The following is a 22,546-nucleotide window of genomic DNA, read 5'->3' as shown; positions in this document are numbered from 1 at the left end:
CGAAGTCTGCCTCTTGATGTCTGCCATCGAACACTTACACAGTAAGGCCCGTATGATCTCAGAAACCATCCATGTAGTCTCCTGCTCGAAGCAGAACCACCTCCTAGGAGTATTAATAGTCCTTCCTCAACTACGTCGACGATATAAGACAATACGCCGACCAGACTTCGAAGGTAACTAACTTCAGACATGCACTGACCGTCATTCACAGTGCTGCCATTAACACCTTCACCGACCCCCTCTCAGTGAATGGCGTACTTGGAGTCAAGCCGCCACCCAATGCAGACGAAAAGCTCCAGTTGCCGCGAGAATGAAGAGCGACCTTTTCGCCGTTTCGTTCGAAATACTCTAGAAGGTTAAACTCCTACTTATGCTGAAACGACCCTGACATATCAAGCATATGGCCAGGGTATGACGGGTCCTTGCATAACACTAACCACCTCTTTGCATGCCCTGCTAACCCTGCTCACACCCCTCTCGCTGGTCCGACCTTGGAAACAGCACGTTTCCTGGGCCTACTGTTGGATGTCCTCGATGATAACACATGTAATCCTTACCATCCTAACAGGAATTAGGTACCCGTAGCATCATTCCCACGACAGTCGGGTCTAGGTAACCGGACTTCATTTCAATGTCGAAGTCACCTGGTATGGTTAAATCCAAGGCACATTTTAGCCGGAAGAAGAAAATAACTCAAGCACAAAAAACATTTTTCATCCATATTCGATTTTAAATTTTAAAATACTATTTCTTTATTTATTAATCCCTGTTCACAATTGTGCATGCAACTAACAATGTAGATAACGGTACATTATTAGCCACAAACATACATACATTCGTACAAGAGAGAAGTTCTTTTGTGATTGTCCTTAAATTACTCACAATGAAATTGAAGCTTATAATAACGGTAAAAAATTCTAAATACCAAAAACCGATTTAAGACCAAATCAAAGAAAAAAATTACATATTTTGTCAAAATTTTAACACAGTTTTGCGCCACAATGCGAGCACTTGTTTAGAATTTCAATATTTGAAACCACTTTATTGGAAAAATTATTTTAAACCTGATTTAATAAAAAAAAAGTAAATACAAATAATTACTTTTAAGCCCATAACTACAATATTACACATTGAGGAGCGAGCACCACAATGAATCTTAAAGCAAGCGTTGCATTTAGGTGTTGCAGAACCTTCATAGAGATTAGCTTAAATTTCGTTGCAAGCCTTCAGGCTATATAACTACTATAATACAAAATTCATCGTTAAGCTGACAACAAAACTGGCACCCCAGCAGTGTTATGGATAGTGTTCGCGGTAGGCGAACTTATCCACAAAATTTGGGCTGTCGCAGGTGAAAACTTCAAAGCCGCGCCGCGTTTTCGCCTTTGCCGTTGCATTTAGTCTTTTCAGTTTTGGGTAGTTTTGCAGCGAGGTACGCACCTTCTCGTGCAGCAGCGCCTCGTTGAATTGGTGGCGCTGGTTGGTGGTTTTACGCAAAATCGTGTGCACCAACTGCGACCATACAGATTCGCCGCCGCCGCTGTTCTCTTCACTTTGCTTAGCAACTTTGTTTGGTTCCTTTGTTGCGCCAGGATTTTGGCCCTCCTTGGGCGGTTTAGCTGTAGAGCTCGCTTCATCAGTGAGAACGGCCTTTGGCTTCTGGGTAAGACCATCTTCGGTCATTAGAGCTTGTAAGCGGTCAAAGGTTTCCATTATACGCTTCTTGAACTCGACTATTCTGCGCACGTGTGCAAAGAGTGGTTGTGGTGCGTAGCTTGGCTTGGTATCGTCTTCTTCGAATAACGCGAGTATCTCGGTTACATTCAGCAAAGGCGTGAAGGTGCGTTTCTTATCGGCGGTGCCATTAATCAGTATTTTCAGTAGGAACTCTTGCATAGCAGTCGTATTGACCAGTGCTTGTTGATAGTCGGAATGCAGTAGGGTCATTTGCCGTAGCATTACTTGCAACGAAGCATTTTCGCTATCATCCGTTATTTCTAGTTCATCAGTGGCGCTGTGATTCAGCGCAGTGAGCACGCGATCAAGCAGCTCAAAATCGGTATCACGGAAGGCGAGTATATCCAGTCGTGCGATTAAATCGATGTTTGCTAAATATTGTTGTTGTAGGTCGTAGAGTTCCCACAGTGTGCGCGTTCGACTCTCATACTCTTTTTGCACCACTGCGCCTAAAACAGCCGTTATATTCTTGTGCAACAGCTGCAGTCCCGATATAAATCGTGCGTCCAGTGTAAAGTTCCGCATAAAGCCGTGCACATAGTGCAGCGCTAGTTCGGGATGTAAGAAATCTTCGCGACTCATGTCAAAGAATTCGTTCAAATCTGTGACAGTCAAATGATTGACTGATACAGGTTGATCTTCTTCAACAACTTCAGCCGTGCCGACGGGCTCTTGTTTTACTTTACGTGCATTCTTGATACGCTCGAAGTTCTCTACCAGCCTCTCACCAGCAGGGTTATCAAATTCATCGAACACATCTATATCCACCGGTGCGGTGGATACAGTCTTCGTTTTGCCTTCTGTAGTGGGTGTGTTAGTGAGTTCCCCACAACTGAATGCCTCATTAATCTCTCGCTCCGCTACTATTCGCTCACGCTCAATTTTTAGCATATTTGCATCACTAAATATACGATGATCTAGATTGTCGAAAATGTCATCGCGTATGTCATGGCAGCAGTACAAAGCAGACATGTCGATGGGATGAGCTTCTGTGTTAAATATGTAAGAACCTGCATTTACAGTACAGTCTCCATATGGAGTTTGCAGGCGATCACCCACAGCACCGTCGTTGTGAAGAAAATTATCCTCATCGAAAAGAAGATAGAGGTATTTTGTGGTTTCTGCGAGGTAGAAAGATTCCATTCTATTCTCTTTCTCGTGTGTAACGACATTTCGAATCTATATTTTAAGTCAAATAATGCATTCATTTATAACACATTTTACTCGATATATGTATATGAAGCATGCTCACCGTGGCGTATCCACAACGTGTTTTTGCGCTGAACTCAATTGTCTGTATTATGTCGTCACCCAGTTCCAAAAGAAATTGATTTTTCGTTGCACGATATAAATACATCACTGATTCAATCAATTCTGGTCTCAGAGGATAAACCTCTCTATTTGGCGAAGCCTCTCCCAATGGTATGTTATAGAATTCCGGTAAAAATCCGTATTTTCGCCACACTGTGCTATATTTTACCAATGTGCGCATGGCTGGTCCTATATCGCCAAACATGCTTAGGATGCCTGGCCAGAAAGCTTCAAGTGATTGAAAAACAGGTAAAGTAATTTGGCCTTTATTCATATTGGCCCAAACATACCAGTCTTCTTTTTTGAGATACTTGTCTATGTGCTCTCGTGCTTCGTTAAACATTTCCATCAACTCGGGTCTATTAAGCATAATGGAACCCTTTACTAAGTACTCAAAGAATGAGTCTACCCCTGCACCTATTCCTGAGTCGAGTGCTGTCCATCGTCCAGTTTGCACGTCAATGTGGTTGCCAAAAAGTCCGATCGCTGAGCGTCGTTCCCACAATGAGTGGATTGCATTGAGCGCGACATCTTCATAAATTGAATTGCCTGTAAGTCGGCTGAGTGCTCCGAATTCAATTAGAAATGTACCTACACCAGCTGTACATGTAACTGAAGTCTCCCCTTTCGGCACGCCGTAACGCAAATTCACAGTGCCGTATGGCATGCCGGTAGCAGTATCGAATGCGGGCAACAGTCGACGCGCCACGTCCTCTGCCATTCGTAGTAATGGACCTTGGCAAGGCCAACCTTCTTCCAAGGGCACACCAGCACGTTTGGATAATATATGCGCTGAAAGCAATCCACCCACAATTCGTATGTTTGTTTCAAAAACTGAAACATTTATGTCTTTGTCAAAATCTACAGTTTCTAGAATTTTAACAACTCTTCGGAACTCTGAATAATTGCCCATTGTTGCGAGAGTATCCAATGCATCGATAAGTGTTAGTGAGTAGCTCCCCCAAGTGTCAATGCCGTCGCAAGTTAACGGTCGTAGCTCATCGTAGTCAGAAGCATATTGTAAATAACCATCATAAGCATGTTGAAACATTCCACGTACCTTTTCTCTAAGAGAAAAAATTATTATTTTAATATGTATATTTAATGCATATCTTAATCTTTAGAAACAACCTTAGCTCCAATATGCGCTCCTTTGAATAAAACCTAACAGCTTGAGTCTCTAGAGTGCCATGTGTGATGATAAAATATACAAATATTACTCCCATCTTCCAGTAACATATTTTCTTATACATCTTATGAATTTTTTTTAATTATCTACACTAATCTAATTAATTTTTTGTAAATAAAGAAAATTGCCACACCGCAAAACCGCAAATTTGACAACTTAGATGTAAACAACCGGAACATCTGATAGCCATTCGGGTGTGTTCACTGGACGACGAACAGGGTTAGTTTATTTGCTACTAGAAATTACATATTCTTTAACTCTTTTGCAATATTTTTAATATTTTATTGGGAAAATAGTTTATTAAGACACGTTCACATAAAATAACTAAATACATACACATATATATAAATTTACAATTATGTTATTTACATGCATAATCATGATATATACTGTACCGAATTTGTATTTAAATGCAAATCTGTGTGTACGCATTGAACGCACCCAAATGAAAAATAGAAATGTCAATGATGGCGATTAATTCTTTTTCAAACTATGAAATTCAGTAAAATAATAAGATAATTCGTATTTGTTTAAAGTTTCGTGCAAAGCAACAAGTTTAAGATAAATAGTTAGAGATCAATTCCGAACAAAAGGTAAGTGAGTCCATTTTTATTTTGAAAACTTGTTTAACGCCTTCTTAAGATAGATGTTATAAAAGCATGGGGAACGTTTGGATATTCGAATTACCATCATAGAGATAAGGAAAATCTTTAATTTTAAGGATTTGTAAGGACGTTCAGAAAAATATGTTTAAAAAAAAGTAATAATCGCTATGCCTTTAAATATTGTGGAGCATTGTTCAGTTGGAACAGTCTCCGGACTGAACGGACAGTCGTACGTGAAGAAACTATATCAATGGTTCATACATTTGACTTCAATATAAACACAATGCGGTGGTATATTTAGATTAAAACCAGTCGCTTGGTACATCTGCGTAACATGGAATTGATTCTTCGTTTTATTGGAACTACTAACTATTTCGATTTATGTATAACACCCATATACTTTGTCTTGATATAATGCACTCAGTATTGGCTTTAGTTTTTATAAGAGCCGCACATGAGTACAACTATATTTTTCGTGAATATTTGCTGCATTCTGCACGATACGAATCTGAACGTTCCAAACACAGTCGCGCTTATGCACAAATATCGGACTCATATTTCTAAAGTTTGACGACAGTCACTTCAGCATTATATCATTTTGTTGTTACCAATATAACATCCTAGTCAATCTACCACTCTCTTAATCTGCAAATTTGCAATTGAGCCATTGTTAGCTCATCTCATTGATATATTTATCAGTATTAAAGGAATATTCTCACAAACTATTTGTATTAGCTAATGATCACAGCAAACTCAGAACCAGCTTTTACTTTCATCCCATTAACATCATTTAAAAAAAATAGAAATAGAAAAACGAACTTAAGGGGTCGGTTTCCAAAAGAAAGCAGCAGAGGTATAATGCTATTGTACCTATGATATTTTTACGTTGTTTAAACCAATTCTTGTATTATCCCCAAATGCCCACTTTTTATACGATGAGGATACATCGAATCTATGTGTGTTGCATCTGTATTGAATTATATTTTGGCAATTAATTGTCAATGTATTTACTTCAGATTTTTATATATAATGTATAGTTGTGTGATACGTATAATATATATACATATATACATATATATATATCGTCACCTGAAATGCAAAATAACGAATCTTCAAACATTCGAAATTGAGTGTCTTATTGATTACGTTTCACTACACATATTACCTATGTTCAACATTTTCAGCTTCTGCGGTCAGATATAAACCACTTTTAACCAATATTAAAATTTTGTTTCACTCATGTTCCATTTTATTTCTTGTTTCATTCATGCCACTGTAAATTTCTGAAAATGTTGTTATGTTATTTTGCATTTCAGGTGAATATATATATATAACATCCTAGTCAATCCAGACATTTAAGTTTTAAGTTCTCTGATTGATGTTTGTTCACTGGCACAGTCCACTGCGTCCTTTTACATACATATGTACTTATATATTGTGGGTGTTTTAACTACTTATATATGTGTGAAGACATATTTTATTGAGGACTTTTTCTAACTGAAAATACGAGTTTGAATTACTTAAATTGAAAATGCTTTATAATATATATTTTTTTTTTATTTTATTTTGTAAAAGCTTACATAATAATACAATTATTATACAAACTTAAGAAAATACGCAGCACTAGCATCATGGGCTATCGGCCGACTTTATAATATAAAAACTTTATTTAGCAGATACGTTACTAGCCTATTAAACAAAGCTTGTCCACTTACGTTATAAGTAAAACGTAACAATTTATGCTTTGCTTTAATATTCGTTGTCAGTTTTGACATTTTGCTCAGAAGTCAATCGATAATTTTTCTGCTCGGTCGATATTTTCATTTCTTTCTCGAGTCAAGAGACAATAAAAAAGTGATAGAAAAGGAATTTTTCGGAATATTTTGCAAAAATTATTAGTTTAATAGCGTGAGGTCGTGATAATAAAGAACGTAAATGAGTGTATTAAGCAATAAAGGAAGTTGAGGAGTGCATGAAAGCAAACAAACGTTGAACGTGGAGAAGGAGGAGCGGAGCATACTGCGCGACATTGAAGTTCCATAACTGCTGCAACTGGCGCTGTCGCTGCGCTGCTGTTTGTGTGTCTAGACGAGGAGGAGCGACGAGGGAGCACAAGGAAGAGGGTGATAGACATTGGGAGACACGCACAGCCGCGGAGGCGACGAAAGGAGGCATAGTAGTAGAAGCGGACAATTGCGATGTTAGCACAAGAAATTAATTTACTTTGGGAGTGTGCAACCATTACGATCAAACACATTTCGCCACATACCCGTAAATTTGTGTGTTCACTGCATACATACATTAGGTAAACTAGTGTACAATGGGGAAAACATCTGGCAATGAAGAGAGCTGAAAGATGGTTTCAACTCCAGTCGCCACTGCCGCGTTTACTTGCTCCCGCGGCAAGTTTAATTAATGTAACTCGTGCTTTCGCATATGTTTAATGCATGACGTTCGTTAATATATTCGTTTAAGGCTAGTAATTTAGTGTTATTCAATTAAATAAACAGATTATCTAAAATGGCTCAGCGTCAGTACGTTTAAAACAAAAATTGCAAGGTGCCATCATTTCTGCATAAAATTAAATAGTTTTAACAACTTACTTGCACTAAAGATTCTGAAATAATTTGAAAGTGGAACGTTGCACATTTGCGCTTTAGCGAACGATATGCAACATGTTTTTAACCTTCATAAGTGGCAAATTACTAAATGCTTCCTAAAAATATGATATATCCTTTTGAAATGAAAAATTTGTTAACATTCAAGCCATTTTTTTACCGTTTAGTTTTCAAATACGAACGCAGTTTACGTTTTCAACTGTATATTCTATGCTTGACATTGCAGGAATCCAACGAGCTACTGGCATTAGTTTGCCTACTCTGCAGTTATGTAACTCATAAATTATTAGCGAAAAACTGTTTGTATATCTTTTTCAAAATATAAGCCCCGTAGGAAGCTTTCTATACATTTGTTACTTCTATTAAAGAATATATTACTGTTCTGTTATATATTTCTATTTCTAAATCATAACTGTTATCTTATCATTTTTTATGTTCCAAAGTAATCACTCATTAATTATGTTTTATTAACAGTATTTGGTTAGGCTTGAATATGTCAATCAATCTTATTTTTCCCCGACCTTCTCCAATTACTCTATATTAATATAGATTTATTGTAAAGTGAAAGTTTTCCTTACCATCCATTCGCTTCAAACGAATATAGCTAATGATCATACCAATGACCAATAGCTTACACATGGCAGATGATAATACCTTTCGTGCACGTAAAAGAACCCGGGTTACTGGGTTATGTATGTTTACCCTTTTTATCGGCATTTGCTTATTAATTGCGAATGTGTACGGTGGCAGCTTTGGAGTTCTTATCACTTATCAGCATAACTTGAAACCCAGCGAAATGTGTTTGCGTCGTGCTGGAAATTTAATTGTACCTTCAAAAAGATAAATTGAAAAAAATAAAAATGTAATGGTTAAGACGAAGGTAAATGTGATTGTGTGTGATGTGTAGTGTGCGGAATTGTACTTACTGAACACATTCACTGACGCATCACGAGTGAAGAGGTAGTAATCGATGCTAAAAATAAGACAAACTACTTGAAGTGCTGAACAAAAAATTAAAGCTTGCGTTGCAAACCATACTCTAAGAAAGTTTGAATATATGATCGTTTGATAGTTGGCAAAAGATATCGGGAGAAAAGAAATTTTCAAATATCTAAAAAACTAAAAAAATAGAAGAAAACACTTGCAACTGCATCTATCGTCGTCCATGCCAGAACATTACGTTAGGTTAATTTCAAACATTGCTATAATGTTTCGATTTTTTCACAGTATTATCGCTACTACAACATGGTTAGCACAAATTTGGTGGTGCCGGTGGTGCTTTGGGGCCCTTCGGCACCAACCCACTGCGTGTCCAGCGTATTTCTATCCGATGATCAATCAACACTCGTCACTGGTTGCTACGATGGTCAGATCTGTTTGTGGCAAGTTGACCCGTTGACTATGAAAATGTCACCACGCTGTCTGCTGGTTGGACACTCGGCACCAGTTTTGTGCCTGGTACGTGCCTCCATACTGCCTGAAAACAATTTTCTCGTCAGCTCTTCGGAAAATGGAGAAATGTGCACATGGGATCTAATCGATGGCAAATGTATGGAATCGGTGAAGTTGGCACAGGTGCACACACAAATTCAAAGCTATCATCCAGCCAACAGCGAAGACGTGCGCCTCTTTTGCATTGGCTATTACCCAGAGATAATCGTAATGGACCCATTTAGTTTGGAAATCATTTATCAGCTTAGTTCGAAAGTAAAGCCGGACTGGATTTCGGCACTACACGTTTTGCGCCCCATGAAACGCAAAGACGATGTCGTTCTGGCAATCACCACTACCGGGACCGTGAAAGTTTGGACGCTAATTGGTAACGAGAATAAGCACGCTGAACCAATCTATGAAAATGAATCGAAGGAAATTCGTTGCTTGAATGCCATAACCATGAATTGTTGTGCACAAAATCAACGCACAGTGCTAATCGTTTGCACCAAGTACTGGCAAATCTATGATGCGGGAGATTTTACAGTACTCTGTTCGGTGATCGCACCGACACGCGAACGTTGGCAAGGTGGTGATTTCATCACTTCCGATCGCGTCATGCTATGGACTGACGAGGGCAAAGGCTATATTTACAAGCTGCCTGCCAATTGTATACCAGACAACAAAGATTTTCATGCCAAATCAGTGGTACGTGATGCACCCTATTTGTATTATGTATTGCAGCAACCGGGCGATAAAGTGCTGTCGTGTCCACCCGCAATGAAGTTGCTGCGATATCAACGAGAGGACGGCAAAATGCAACACTATTTGTTACGTGGAGATTCCGAGGGCTATATCTCCGTATGGACAGTTCCGGAGGTGCCTCTGGATAATATCTGCATATTGCAAGCGAAACAAATGCCACCAAGAGTGCTTAAACCTACTGTCTGTACTTCGTTAGTCGAGGCATGGTCTATCATGGATCCACCGCCCGTTGGTATACTCGATCAACTATCGCGTATCACCGAAACGCCAGTCAAACTAACCTCAAGCATTTACCTACCGCAGCAAAGTCGGTTGGTAATTGGACGTGAAGATGGCACCATTGTTATCGTGCCTGCCACCCAAACTGTTATGATGCAGCTGTTAATAGGCATCAAGCAAAACTTTAGCGATTGGCCGTCGCATCAGATCCTTTGTGGGCATCGCGGGCGTGTCAACTGCCTATTGTGCCCTTCACTGGTGCATCCACGCTACGAGAAGTCACAATTACTATCAGGTGGAGTCGATTTCGCCGTTTGTTTGTGGGACTTGTATAGTGGCAGTTTGTTGCATCGCTTCTGCGTGCATGCTGGCGAGATCACACAGCTGCTGGTGCCTCCAGAGACTTGTAGTAACCGCATACTGAAATGCATCTGCTCAGTTGCATCAGATCACTCAGTGACGCTATTAAGCTTACAGGAACGCAAATGTGTTACACTTGCCAGTCGTCATCTGTTTCCAGTAATATCCATAAAATGGCGTCCACAGGACGATTTTCTCATCGTTGGTTGCTCAGACGGTTCTGTGTATGTGTGGCAAATGGAAACGGGACACTTGGATCGCGTGCTACATGGTATGCTGGCTGAAGAGGTGTTATTGGCGTGCGACGAACAGTCTGCCGAAGATGGTAGTGGCGGACAGAGTGGTGCAGCCGCGGCCACTTCAGAGATGGGAATGGCCAATCCGGCGGTACACTTTTTCCGCGGCATAAAGTCCCGCAACATGAACGCCATACGACATGCAACTCAACGCGGCATACATCAGTTGCAGCAACTACAGGGCCACAACCAAGGTAACTTCGATTTCCTAATGAAGCACCGCAGCAATCCGCTTGTGATTCAAGGGTTACGCACCAATCCTAAAGATGCGGAAAGTCATATACTATTTTTCGACATAGAAGGACTAATATTTGAATTGCATAGCGAGGAGTATGCACAAATGACGCCCGCTGCCCTAGAGGCGCTGGGTGTGGTTCTAAGCAATCCGAAAGATAAGGCGGTGCATCTAGATGCATCCAAAAAAATTAGCGATTTCTTTGGGAAGGTGAAAAACAAAGCTGGCGATATGGAAAAAATATTGAAAGATAAGGATAAACACGGCCTAGTGCAGAAGTTCAAAGAAAAGACGGAGGCAATGGAAAAGAAGGTGCAAGCGAAAGTCGAAAGTTTTCAAAAAGTCGTGGAGACGCAAGATCAGCCTGATGACTTGCGTAGCAAAATAGCTTCGAAAATGGAGGTGACACATGTGATGGAAGTGGCGCAATTGTTGCTATCACTTTTACACTCGTGGGGACTCGATCCACATTTGGATAAAGTATGTGAATCACAGTTGGGTCTGCTGCGTCCTATTGTGCCAGTTTCATTTGGCGTGCTCTCCAAGGCTGGTTACATGTCATTGCTATTGCCCACGTGGCAGAACAATTACCAAATACCCGACAATATACCACCCACGGCAAGTAGCTCGAAGAAACGCGATATTCCGGCTGAATTACTCCGCCAAGAGCAGTTAACTGCTGTCTTTACATCACGTTTACATTGGGAGTTGAGCACGACGTTGACATCAAACCACATATTAGCACTAGTGGCCATGTCCAATACTTTGATGTCGATGAACGCCGCATCGTTTCTTCCCGACAGCGAAAAGAGCAAGAAATTGCAGCGATTGGCCCAACGGACCGAATCTACGCTGAGTAACGAAGAGGAGCGTGAAGAGCTCATAGCACATCACACATCGCAAATCAAACAAGGCTGGAGTTTATTGTCCACGCACCATTGCTTCCTATTGCCCGACAAGATCGAGGCATTAGAGCCACGAAAATTCAAACGGCCACAAGTTGAGGCGATGGCCAAGCGTTGGCAGCATCATTGCATTGAGATACGCGAGGCGGCCCAACAGATTCTACTTGGCGAATTGACGCGCATGGGTAAGAAGGGGCGCAAGCAGCTAGTGGATAGTTGGGCACAGTACTTACCGCTCTACACGCACACCGAACCCATCGTACAGCCACAGGTACTGGCGGCGGTACAGGGTAATAGTGGCAATGGTACGAATGGGCATACCGGCACAGTGGACAATCAGGACGAGGACTACGAGGAGGAGGAAGAGGAAATCATACGCAAGCCGTCCAGTTTGTCTGAACTGAAACGCAAGCAGACAACGGCTGTCATACTTTTAGGCGTAATCGGCGCCGAATTTGGACAGGACATTTCACAAGATTCACCACAACGTGCAACTGCGGAAAGACGAAAATCCTCGGTGGCTGAAGGTTTTGGCATAGCCAATAACTTGGCCCGATTAACGTCTATGGCTTTAGCCCATTTGCTTTACGCACCACCTTCACAAAAACTACCAAAGTACACGCCACTTCGACGTGCTGCAATTGATTTGCTTGGACGTGGCTTCACAGTATGGGAACCATATTTAGATGTAAGCAAAGTGCTGCTCGGTTTGTTGGAAATCGCTTGTGCCGGCAAATCGGTACCTAATCTAAACTACAAACTACCATTGACACCACAGGCGGATGCGTGTCGTACCGCGCGACATGCCCTTCGTCTGATTGCGACCGCAAGGCCTGCCGCCTTCATAACGACCATGGCGCGCGAGGTGGCACGCTACAACACTATGCAACAGAATGCGCAGTCCATTAACCAACCACTCACCCAGTCAGTGCTTTACAAAGCCAAGGCGGAAATACTATTGTGCGTTGAAATGCTCATTGATAAAATGCAAGCAGAAATCGCCAGTCTGCTTGTAGAGGTGATGGACATTACCCTGCACTGTGTGGACAATAATGATTTGAAGGCGCGCGGCTTAGCCGAGGTATGTCCCTCGATATGCAAATTCAATCAAATATCACATTGTGGGCAAACGCGACGTATTGCCGTTGGCGCACACAACGGTCATCTGGCAATCTATGAACTGCGTCAAAACAAGTGCCAGATGATACCAGCACACACACACCCCATAACTTCGCTAGCTTTTTCGCCGGACGGCAAATTTCTTGTTTCTTATTCGTGTAGCGAAAATAGGCTATCCTTCTGGCAGACGAGTACCGGCATGTTCGGCTTAGGCAATTCGCAAACACGTTGCACCAAAGGCTACTCGACAGCACCCATACCCGATGTATCACGCTTAAACCCGATGCGCTTAGCCAAATTGGTGTGGATCAACAACCGCACGGTCACACTAATGTTGGCCGACGGCTCGGAAACGCGATTCAACGTGTAGGTTGTGCGACGTGGTTTGGGACGGAATAGAAAACATAAGGACGGCAGCGATGCAGTCAAAGCTGTACGAGCATCTAGGCAGTTAACATTTAGGGATTTTGATTTAAAGGCTTTTAATATGCGAACGAACGGCTGGGCGGACGGGCGAACAGTTTGTCGTGAGAAAATGGGTAGAGACCAGTATTTTCAAGCATCAGTTTTTGTTTTTGTTAATCTAACTGTACGGCAAAGTCTAACTTAATACGCTTAACGGTTCCTACATTTGCTGCAAGCAAAACTGAAAGCGCTTATAAAGTGTATTTAGTTGTAATGATTTCCAAAAGAAAAACAGTGTATTGTTTACAAGTGATTTTAATTATTTTTGTTACTGTTTACTTTATTATAATACAATAAGGCACTTGCGAAGTGCTTTTGTAAGATTTTAATTATTTTTTGATTCTGAAATCAATTTTCATATCAAATTTGACGTTTTGTTTTTATGTTGCGAATTTCGTGATTGTTTCTCTGTATTCAACTCCTATCCGAGGCCCACTGTTCGCCCATGCGTGGAGGGTATATAACGTTTGTGTTGCATACATTTTTAGGTGTATTAATGCTAATATTCTAACGGTGGTACGCACATTTACAATGTATGTCCACATATACATACATACCTACACCCGTGTTGGTCGCTATACTAAACAGCTGATCAATATAAACTATAATATACACGAAACTACAGAAGTGCAAATGCGAAATGTATTTAAAACACAATTAATAAAATTTATGAAAATTATAAAAAAAACTAATCTGCATACATACATAAACGAAATAAAAGTACGATATTAGTAAAAGGAAAAAAGAATGAACTACAATAAATATGTAAATGCTGTTATTAATATTTGTTAAATTGTTATTATATTATATTTACAAACGTACATACATAGTAATGAAGTTTATTTTGCTCTTTTGTAAAATTAATTTCTATGAATTTACTGTGTTAATTTTGCAAAACTAAGGGAATATATATAAATATATACATATACCTGCAAACATGCATACATACATATATGCGAGGAATTTTATGTGGTGGCATATAACGAAAACACGGTATAAACTAAAACAATAAACTGTAAAACTACTACTCTTGCAATTAAAAAATTATAATGCATACGTTTGCATATATACTTATATTTATATATACTATACATATATAAATTCAAATTAAATGTTTTAATGGATTGTATCCCCTAGCTCCGCGTGTTTTTTTGGAGTTATGTAGGCATCGTTTGAACCAGCCGATTGTATATATCCAATCGATTGCCTCCTCCATATTCATAATTGAAAATTGCATTACTTACTACTATTGAAAAAATTTATGAAAGAAAACTATGTATTAAAGAAATTAAATTAAATTTAATGAAATTGTATTGTGCTTACTTTTAAATGTCCCTGAATAAAAGTATTAATTAATTATACCGAAAAAACGAACATCCTGTATTTACTTGGTGACAGCTTGCTATGAAGAACGAGTTAAATCTGCAGAAATAAACAAAGGGGAAAACTTGTAAACAAATCATTGGAGATTTTTAATTTTAAATCAAGTCAATAATTTTACTGTTGTGAGGAAGTCATCTTTAGATGCAGTAAACACAGTTCCACTGATGACTGACCTTCTTAACACACCTTCCGAATTTTATTTCACATTACGATAAGATCTTCACGAAAATCGGGTTCGGGTAAACGTAATGGACCCGGAATTTTCTGGGATTATCTGGCAAATTATTAACTCAGGAATGACAATAATTAATTTTAAGAGGAATATTTAAATTAAATCCAGGGCTGTGAATTTTTAATATTGTTGAGTAGTGGTGCTGAGTTGAAGGTGACGTGGACATGGCTAAAGCCTCTAAATCTGTTTGCTAAAGGTACAATAAAAATTAGCGACAGGGTCTTAAAACATCTATTATACAACTTTCCAAATGCGAAACACTGAGCACTCCTCTTTTAATTAGAAAAACTATTAATCGTGTTCAATAACATTTCTTTTTTAGAATAACATCGAGCTCAATATGTCAGACGATTCGGAAGCGATGTCAAAGAAGTCCCGTAAGGCTTCAAGTCCCACAATCTCAGAAGACGAATACATCGAGCCGCCTGAGTTCAGTTTGGCCACACTCGGATTGCGTCGCGTTGGCACAGCACCTCCACCGAAGCCGCAGCCACAACAGCCTATACAAATGTTAAATGCCCGTGGTATGCCGGCACGCATACGTAAACGTAATCGGTTATTTTTCGATGACGACATTATTAACGATGACAAACCGCTTCGCATGAGTCTCTCACCACGAAAAATGCCAATGAAAGCAAACGCATCGCCCCACAAAACACCCACTAAGGTTTTAAAAAAACGCAAAGGTGTCGTCTCGCGCTACATGCGCTCGGATGAGAAGAAAAAGAGTGCTGAAATGACCACACCGACACGTGAGCGACATTCAAGTGCCGCCGGTCCATCGGCAAATACCACACCAAAATCAAGCACGCGACATAGTGGCATTTCGATTGCACCAGCGACGGGCAGCACCACATTGACACACATTATTCCGGCTGATAAAAAGATTGGTCAGAGCATCGGTTTGCGTTTGCGCAATTTGTTGAAACTGCCCAAAGCTCATCGTTGGGTCATATTTGAATGGTTCTACTCTTTCCTTGACAAAGCACTGTTCGAGGGTGAAAATGACTTTCAAGTTTGTCTGGCTGAATCATTTCCAAATCTTTGCACTCGCCATCTGACACGCGCCGAATGGCGTAAAATACGCTCTTTAATGGGTAAACCTCGACGATGTTCGCAAGCATTTTTCGACGAGGAGCGACGTGAGCTGGAGCGCCGCCGACAGAAGATACGTTATATGCAGAGTCGCAAATCGGGCGACGTTAAGGATTTGAATTTTATACGAGATTTGCCAGACAAGATCCCATTACCACTGCCCATTGGCACCAAAGTAACAGCACGGTTGCGCGTGCCGCAGGACGGTATTTTTAGCGGTACCGTGGACGCCTACGATTCCATGACATCCACTTACCGCATCACATTCGACCGGAATGGCCTCGGTACGCACTCAATTCCAGATTTTGAAATCGTTTCGGAAAATTTCCACGAAATGCTTCCACTCCAAAGCATCACCAGGGACAACAGACCTAATCTGATGAGCGTCTTCAACGGCGTGAGCTCATCGCCCATGCGTAGCATGCGCAATGTACGCTCGGCTTTGAATATGAATTTGAATAAGAGTGATCCAGTCTTAGCACAGGAGGTCATCGAGAGTCCATTCAAGGATCCGGTGCTCGGTAGAGACAACATCAACGGCTACCCGGCCAAACTGTTGGAGACTTTAGTGCGTTTAAAACGAGCTCTGGCCTCCAAGCGCTCTAAGTTGCAGCGCCTAAGCGAAATGAATAACGAGGCAGAATTAAAGGCATCCCAACAACTGGCTGCCGCACACAATAATTCCAACTCATCATCAGACGAATCGCAAAACACAAATGAGACGGTGCCACAACTGAGCGAAGAATTTCAAAGACGTTATGCCTCGATTGTAATTTCAATGGAGAAGATGAATCGCGACATGCAGGATTATCTAAATGATGTGCAGGCATTCGCTGGTGACCTAACGCGCGATCCACAAGTACAAGCAATGCTGGCACCATCGTACTTGCGTGAAAAATGCCGCGAAGCCGCAGAAGATGCTGTACAACGTAACAATCAGGGCACAGTGCAGAACAAGGGTGTGCTGGCACTCATAAAGAATCTAGCAACAGTGTTACTAGTCGCCTCACATTTGGGCAATGATGGCAATTCGGCGGAAGTTTCGAAGGTGCTCGAGGGCTGCATCGAAGAAGTGCGTTCCAGCTTGAGTGGTGTGAATGTTGAAACATTCCAGAAAAATGTGCAAATACATTTGCATCATGTGCGCATGCTCGCCGCCAACAACAGTGTAATGATGAGCAATTCAGCCGTATCGACTGTCGGTGGTGGTCCCATTGACAGATAAATGCTTTGGAGCTCTAGTAATCGTTAATGACTTAACGACTCAATAAAAAAATATTAATGAATTAATTTAATTTAACAGTAATATTCTAACAATTACTATTAGACAATCTTTACTTTTTTCTTTTAAAAATCAATTTTTGTTCTTTGTTTTGCCGGTCTTTTCTTTCTTGTCTATTGAATTCTATGTATTTATACTAAAAATAAACTTAATTAGATTTCGTAGCAGTTCAGATGTGTTTTAATCACTTTCGTCGTCATCGTCATCCTCCTCTTCACTGGATTGGTTGAGCCATTCGATGAGTTCCTTCAGGCTCTGACGCAAAGTTCGGTGTTCGTCCGCATCGAGTTGTGCGTACCAAGAGATAATAGCATCTTCACTCACGAAATCCTTGTCATACAAGTAATGTACTACTTTCGAGATTTTGGCGCGCACATATTCATTTTCTTCACAGATGTCCTGTTTGGTAACATGAAATTTGTATTAGAGTGTATATACTTTTTAACATTTACTTAAGAGACTTACTTCCAATGCACGCAGACATTCCAACATGGCATCTTCAGTCTTTATATAATTCGACATAACAGGACCCAATTGTTTTAATATGTTGTTTATGGCTACAAGAACGTTTTGATTTGCGGGCTCCTTGATATCCTCAAGACTGAATATAGCTTTCACCACATAGAAATTCACCTCTTTTAGGGACATATTGTACGCATAACGAGAGGAGTTTATTTCTAAAATAAGAAAGTCTGGGTTTGATTTCTCCTGGAATCCGCGTGCCAGTGAGTCCATCACTTCCGCCAAAAAGACTGCAGCAAAGCAAAGTGGATAGCAATGGCAAGAGCAAGAGGAGGTATTAGTTTGAGAAGAAATTTAAGAAAACGGAAACGTTTACTATTTGTGTCGTCGACAAATGGTGTGACCGCACGTGACTCATCCTCGTCGCTGCTCGATGTGTAGTCACTCTCATCACAGATTGGTGGTAGTTTAGCCACTTTTGGTATACCAGTTGCTATGGTGGGTGGTACATCATCTTCGGAATCGGAAGCATATGTCGATTGTGTATCCTGTTTATCGTCTATAATAAACCCTTGTTCACCCAGTTTTTCTACTAAATTGTCTGTCAAAAAAAAAAAAAAAAAAAAAAAAAAAAAAAAAAAAACTAAAAAAAAAAAAAAAAAAAAAAAAAAAAAAAAAAAAAAAAAAAAAATCGTTAAAAACTAATTAATAAAAAAAAATGTGTACTTACCGTCCTCGCCTAACGCACACTTTATTATAACGTTTTTGAGCACCTTTCCAGAGGGTATGACACTTTTTGCATCCACAACGGTACCTTCTGTGAGAGCAGATCCAGCACCGACTTTAGCACCGCACCCAATTACACAGCAATCTAATTTGCAGTCATCGGCAATTTGAACACCATCCATTAGAAAAGCATTAACCAGCACGCAATTCTTCCCAATTTTGCAGTTCTTCCCAATAACGCTGCAACTCACGGAAGTACCGGCTTCCACGTGACTACCGGCCTGCACGGCGACATTTTCTCTTAACGCTGCTTTTATGACCGTCGACTTTCGACTCTTATAAATGTTGTTTTTCATGTAAACGTATTGCTGAACAAGACAATTTATACCCATATCTGGGACCAATGGGTACGCCCAACGATTCATCACGTCTTGGCTGACCATGCAGTATGTCAGCCAATTATTCACTTTGCGGGCATACTGTCCCCGCGGTAGCAATGATACATAGATGCGGCTATCAAGAATCTCTTCGTTAATAAGTATACCACGAACGAAATCGTCACGTGATTCAAAGTCGAAATTATCACTGAACAAGGATAGCATTGATGGGGAGCCAATAGCAATTTGTGGATCGATCAGGTTATGAAGTAGTGACACTTCTGAATTATGTAGAAATACTTCCAAGGGGACCTCAAAATGCGATTCTTTGCCATGCAAGCGCAAACGCTGGTGATGATGAAGACGATTATTTTGTCGGTCGACCGCAATCATAACCTCATTGCCAGTGCGCACGTTATAGGTTGCAGCCTCTTTAAAAATTAAAGTTGCCGCTGCACCTTTGTCGTATTTAACAGTTTTCCTGGTATTATTATAAGAGTTCCTTTTAAAAACATATATATATTAGTGTTTCTTATAGCTCACTTGTGTTGTTCGAATATTGGTCGCAAATCTGCATTGGTTACTGCATCCGCTCCAAGGAGTATGAAGTTACCACGTATAAGCGCTTTAGCGTCTAAATCGCGCATAGCATCACCGAAACAACGGCAGCCTTCTCCGCCAATCACATTTACTGTCATATTTACCGACCACGAACTGAGTGATGCAATGCCTTCCCTGAAATTGAAACATTGAATAAGTAAATTGCGATAAGGAAGTGATGGGAAAGAAATACATACTTAATATGCTCTCGGACGCTTTGCAAGTACAAGCTAGAATAGACGAACACTTCTTCTATACCACTCCGATTGAGTGCATCCAAGGCGTAGTCTAGAAGACACACATTGACTAAAGGTAAAAGCGCCTGAAAATAGGAGAAGAAAATTTGTTAACGACGTGGCTTCCTGGTTTTCTGCACAATTTCATCTACGGTGGAATTTTTATCCGAAAATGGTCGTAACTGCTCTACATTATTGTCGGCAATGAGAACCGCTTGAATAACTTCTTTTTTCTCAAATTTATTCATTGTTAATATTTTTTAGATGTTGTTATATGAGTTAAAACGTTGAAAATGGTTTAATGCTAAGCAGCACATGAATTAGGGATACAGAATAAATATCGATACACATAGTCGATGTCAACGAACTCTTTGCTCGATAAAGCTTTTATTTTGAAATTAATCGAGATATAATACAGTGTTTAAAAAAAAGTATTGTCTGATAAATTAATTTTAAAATACAAAGTAAGGGTGTTCACAGATAATGTAGAAATAAATAAGCAGCGATTTAATACTAACTAATATTTTCCAATCGAATAAAGAAGGTCAAAACAAAGTTGTATATACTAGCCATTGACGCGCCCATTAAACGGTGTGCAGTCAGTGGATAAATCCAAAGACCTAAAAATGAGCCGAAGATCGTACTTAACAGATGGAAAAAAAACACCAAAAAACCATTGGACGTCAACATTTCCGTAAAATCGGCCCAAAGACCATCCGAGAGCTTAGTTTCATGGAGGTCCTTTTACCAGAAAGGTACGCGCTGTTAGTAGCATACGACAACCACCAGGCGACTACCATTGCGACCAGAAAAGGAGGCGAAAGCCCCATAACAACCCCTTCCGGGATAGTATCTCATGCGCCTCTAAGGTTGATAAGTCCCCAGATACGGTTGAGAACACTCTCGGTTCAGAAACATGAGTAGCAATCCAAAACAATTCCTCATACAAAGAGAGAAACAAATGTGTCCTTTACTTGTGTCGAAGTGTTCAGGTCAATCATCTCATCACCCTAAATTTTAAAATCCCGCTTTTATTTTGTTTTAGATTGCACGAATTCCAAAAATTTTCGCTACCGTAGAAACCGCTTTGAAAAATTGAAATTACGAATATTGGCCCAGTAGCCGCCACATTGTATCAAAATTCGCAATAATTTTTTTTTTACTGTTTTTTGTTACTCAGAGTAAATTGTCAGACCATAACTGAACTTCAACGATGGGCAGGCAACGAATGACCAGAAATAAGAACCATAATCTCAAGCCCAGAAGTTCTCTGATGAAGCACGATTGGTCTATCACTTTTCATTTTGTTTGTCATAAAATATTCTAAAATTAATAAAAAAAAAAAGGAATATGAACCGGACTTCAACTCAGCCAGCAAGGGCCGACAGCTTAACTCACCTTGCTGAAGAAGGCAAAGGTAATTTCTAATGCCGGCTCAAGAAAGAGAAAGGTTTATTGAGAATTAGTCAGTAGTGGAAAATGCAGAACGAAGAGAAGAAGTAGTGGTCAAGCGAGGCCCACAATTTTTTCCTCAACGGAGAGCATGGTAATAACATTTACAAGATTTCGGCGCTACCAACCACGCCAAAGACGCGATGGTATGCTGTTTGACGACAAACAGCGAAGTCCGTCGTGCCGCCAAATGTAAACCGAACTCAGCTTCAACAGCGCGCTCGGCGCCCATACTGAAATTGGCGCTGCTGGCCAAGCGCGAGTTGAGCTCTTTCGACTTTCTGACTCAGCATTCAGTTGACGGTTACATTTCAACGCATTCGCAGGTGGAAATTCAGTTGACGGAAAACACTGCAACACTTCTAGTGGCACATGAGAAACACAAAAACAAAAATCATAGTAGTAGCCAAGTAGCGAGCCGACTTTGATGGGTCTATCTATTCTGTGGCAGCAAGCGTTCAAGTACCAAACATTAAACTCCAAACAAAGCCGCCGTGGTGGATTTTAACGTTAACGATGCGTATCGGAAGCGCATGTGTACACAAGTTTCAACAAATATTTGGACTATATTGCGGAAATAATTAAAATAACAAAAGTGGTAGAAGAAATATCCAAAAACAAAAAAAATAATAACATTTTTTCATTGCGAAATTGGGTTACGTGCAAAAAAGAGCATAAACAACAGTGTTTAGTTTGTGGTAAATACATGCAAACATATGTACATATGTATATCGCGTAATAAATTAGAAGCGAAACATCATCGAATTTCAAAGAATGTTTGTGTGCTTAAAAATCTGTTGGTGCAGTTTGTGCAACCGAGTGTGTGATGACGAGTTCAAGAGTAACGAATTGCAGCAAACGTAGCAAAACTAATTGCAACGTCGAAAAACCAAAAGCGATTTCCAAATGCTAACTTGCTGCTCTGCCACAGCCAATAAAAGCTGCAACAAAGGGGTCAGCGGCTCGGCGCGTCTCATCGAAGAGTGCAATAAAAAACTGACGACTGCACATCGAAAACTTGAAAGTGGACTACAGCCAATGCTTGGAATTCGAGCGACGATAACCAAAGTGTTGCAAGTCTAATTAGTGCTAAGAAAATACTGCAAAAACCGTTAATTCAGTAATTTAAGTGGTCTTGAGTTTCACTGTCAAAAATTGTATGTCTTTAGAACAAAAGCAAAACTCTCGTTTGGCTGAATTAATAGCGAAATACCCAATTAGACTCACATTTAACGGTAATACAAATAACAAAAACAACAATAAGCTGTACAATATTATTCCAAGTGCCGTCAACGTGAATTTGTGCAAATTCCAAACAAACATGTGACAGCTTTGACGAATGTGGTAAGTTTGACTCGCATCTCAAATTACACTGCACTTGCATCAGTGTGGGGCTTTGCTGAAAACTATTTATTATGTAGTAATGCAGCGCGCCAAATATTAATT

General features: G+C 40.2%; 5 protein-coding genes across 5 annotated transcripts in view; 3 read left to right on the top strand and 2 right to left on the bottom strand.

Moving 5' to 3' along the window:
- Window positions 1-722: 722 nt before the first annotated feature.
- On the bottom strand, window positions 723-4,402 carry LOC108971419. Its single transcript, XM_018937473.1, has 3 exons — window positions 4,180-4,402; window positions 2,990-4,115; window positions 723-2,916 (listed from the first exon to the last, which is right to left on the bottom strand). Exons 1-3 carry the CDS (start codon window positions 4,299-4,301, stop codon window positions 1,297-1,299), a joined length of 2,868 nt encoding a protein of 955 aa, XP_018793018.1. The 5' UTR covers window positions 4,302-4,402; the 3' UTR covers window positions 723-1,296.
- Window positions 4,403-4,699: 297 nt separating this feature from the next.
- Window positions 4,700-17,419, top strand: LOC108971375 (protein lin-9 homolog). Its single transcript, XM_018937385.1, has 2 exons — window positions 4,700-4,830; window positions 15,193-17,419. Exon 2 carries the CDS (start codon window positions 15,211-15,213, stop codon window positions 17,188-17,190), a length of 1,980 nt encoding a protein of 659 aa, XP_018792930.1. The 5' UTR covers window positions 4,700-4,830; window positions 15,193-15,210; the 3' UTR covers window positions 17,191-17,419.
- Window positions 6,590-14,064, top strand: LOC108971373 (WD repeat-containing protein 7). The gene is made up of 2 exons (XM_018937383.1): window positions 6,590-7,042; window positions 8,688-14,064. The coding sequence occupies exon 2, from the start codon at window positions 8,706-8,708 to the stop codon at window positions 13,158-13,160; it is 4,455 nt and encodes a 1,484-aa protein (XP_018792928.1). The 5' UTR covers window positions 6,590-7,042; window positions 8,688-8,705; the 3' UTR covers window positions 13,161-14,064.
- On the bottom strand, window positions 17,252-19,964 carry LOC108971374 (translation initiation factor eIF-2B subunit epsilon). Its single transcript, XM_018937384.1, has 7 exons — window positions 19,801-19,964; window positions 19,610-19,734; window positions 19,356-19,547; window positions 18,440-19,293; window positions 18,086-18,310; window positions 17,713-17,999; window positions 17,252-17,646 (listed from the first exon to the last, which is right to left on the bottom strand). Exons 1-7 carry the CDS (start codon window positions 19,894-19,896, stop codon window positions 17,428-17,430), a joined length of 1,998 nt encoding a protein of 665 aa, XP_018792929.1. The 5' UTR covers window positions 19,897-19,964; the 3' UTR covers window positions 17,252-17,427.
- A 1,449-nt stretch (window positions 19,965-21,413) lies between these two features.
- Window positions 21,414-22,546, top strand: part of LOC108971388 (putative uncharacterized protein DDB_G0282129) — a 46,244-nt gene continuing 45,111 nt past the window's right edge. Inside the window, exon 1 of the mRNA XM_018937422.1 lies at window positions 21,414-22,444. The gene's annotated coding sequence lies outside the window, so the exon portion shown is untranslated. The remainder of the gene's footprint in view (window positions 22,445-22,546) is intronic.

This window comes from Bactrocera latifrons, unplaced genomic scaffold (genome assembly GCF_001853355.1).
Source record: "Bactrocera latifrons isolate USDA-ARS-PBARC rearing strain unplaced genomic scaffold, ASM185335v1 scaffold_34, whole genome shotgun sequence".
Lineage (NCBI taxonomy): Eukaryota > Metazoa > Arthropoda > Insecta > Diptera > Tephritidae > Bactrocera > Bactrocera latifrons.
This window is presented reverse-complemented; position numbering and strand designations above follow the sequence as displayed.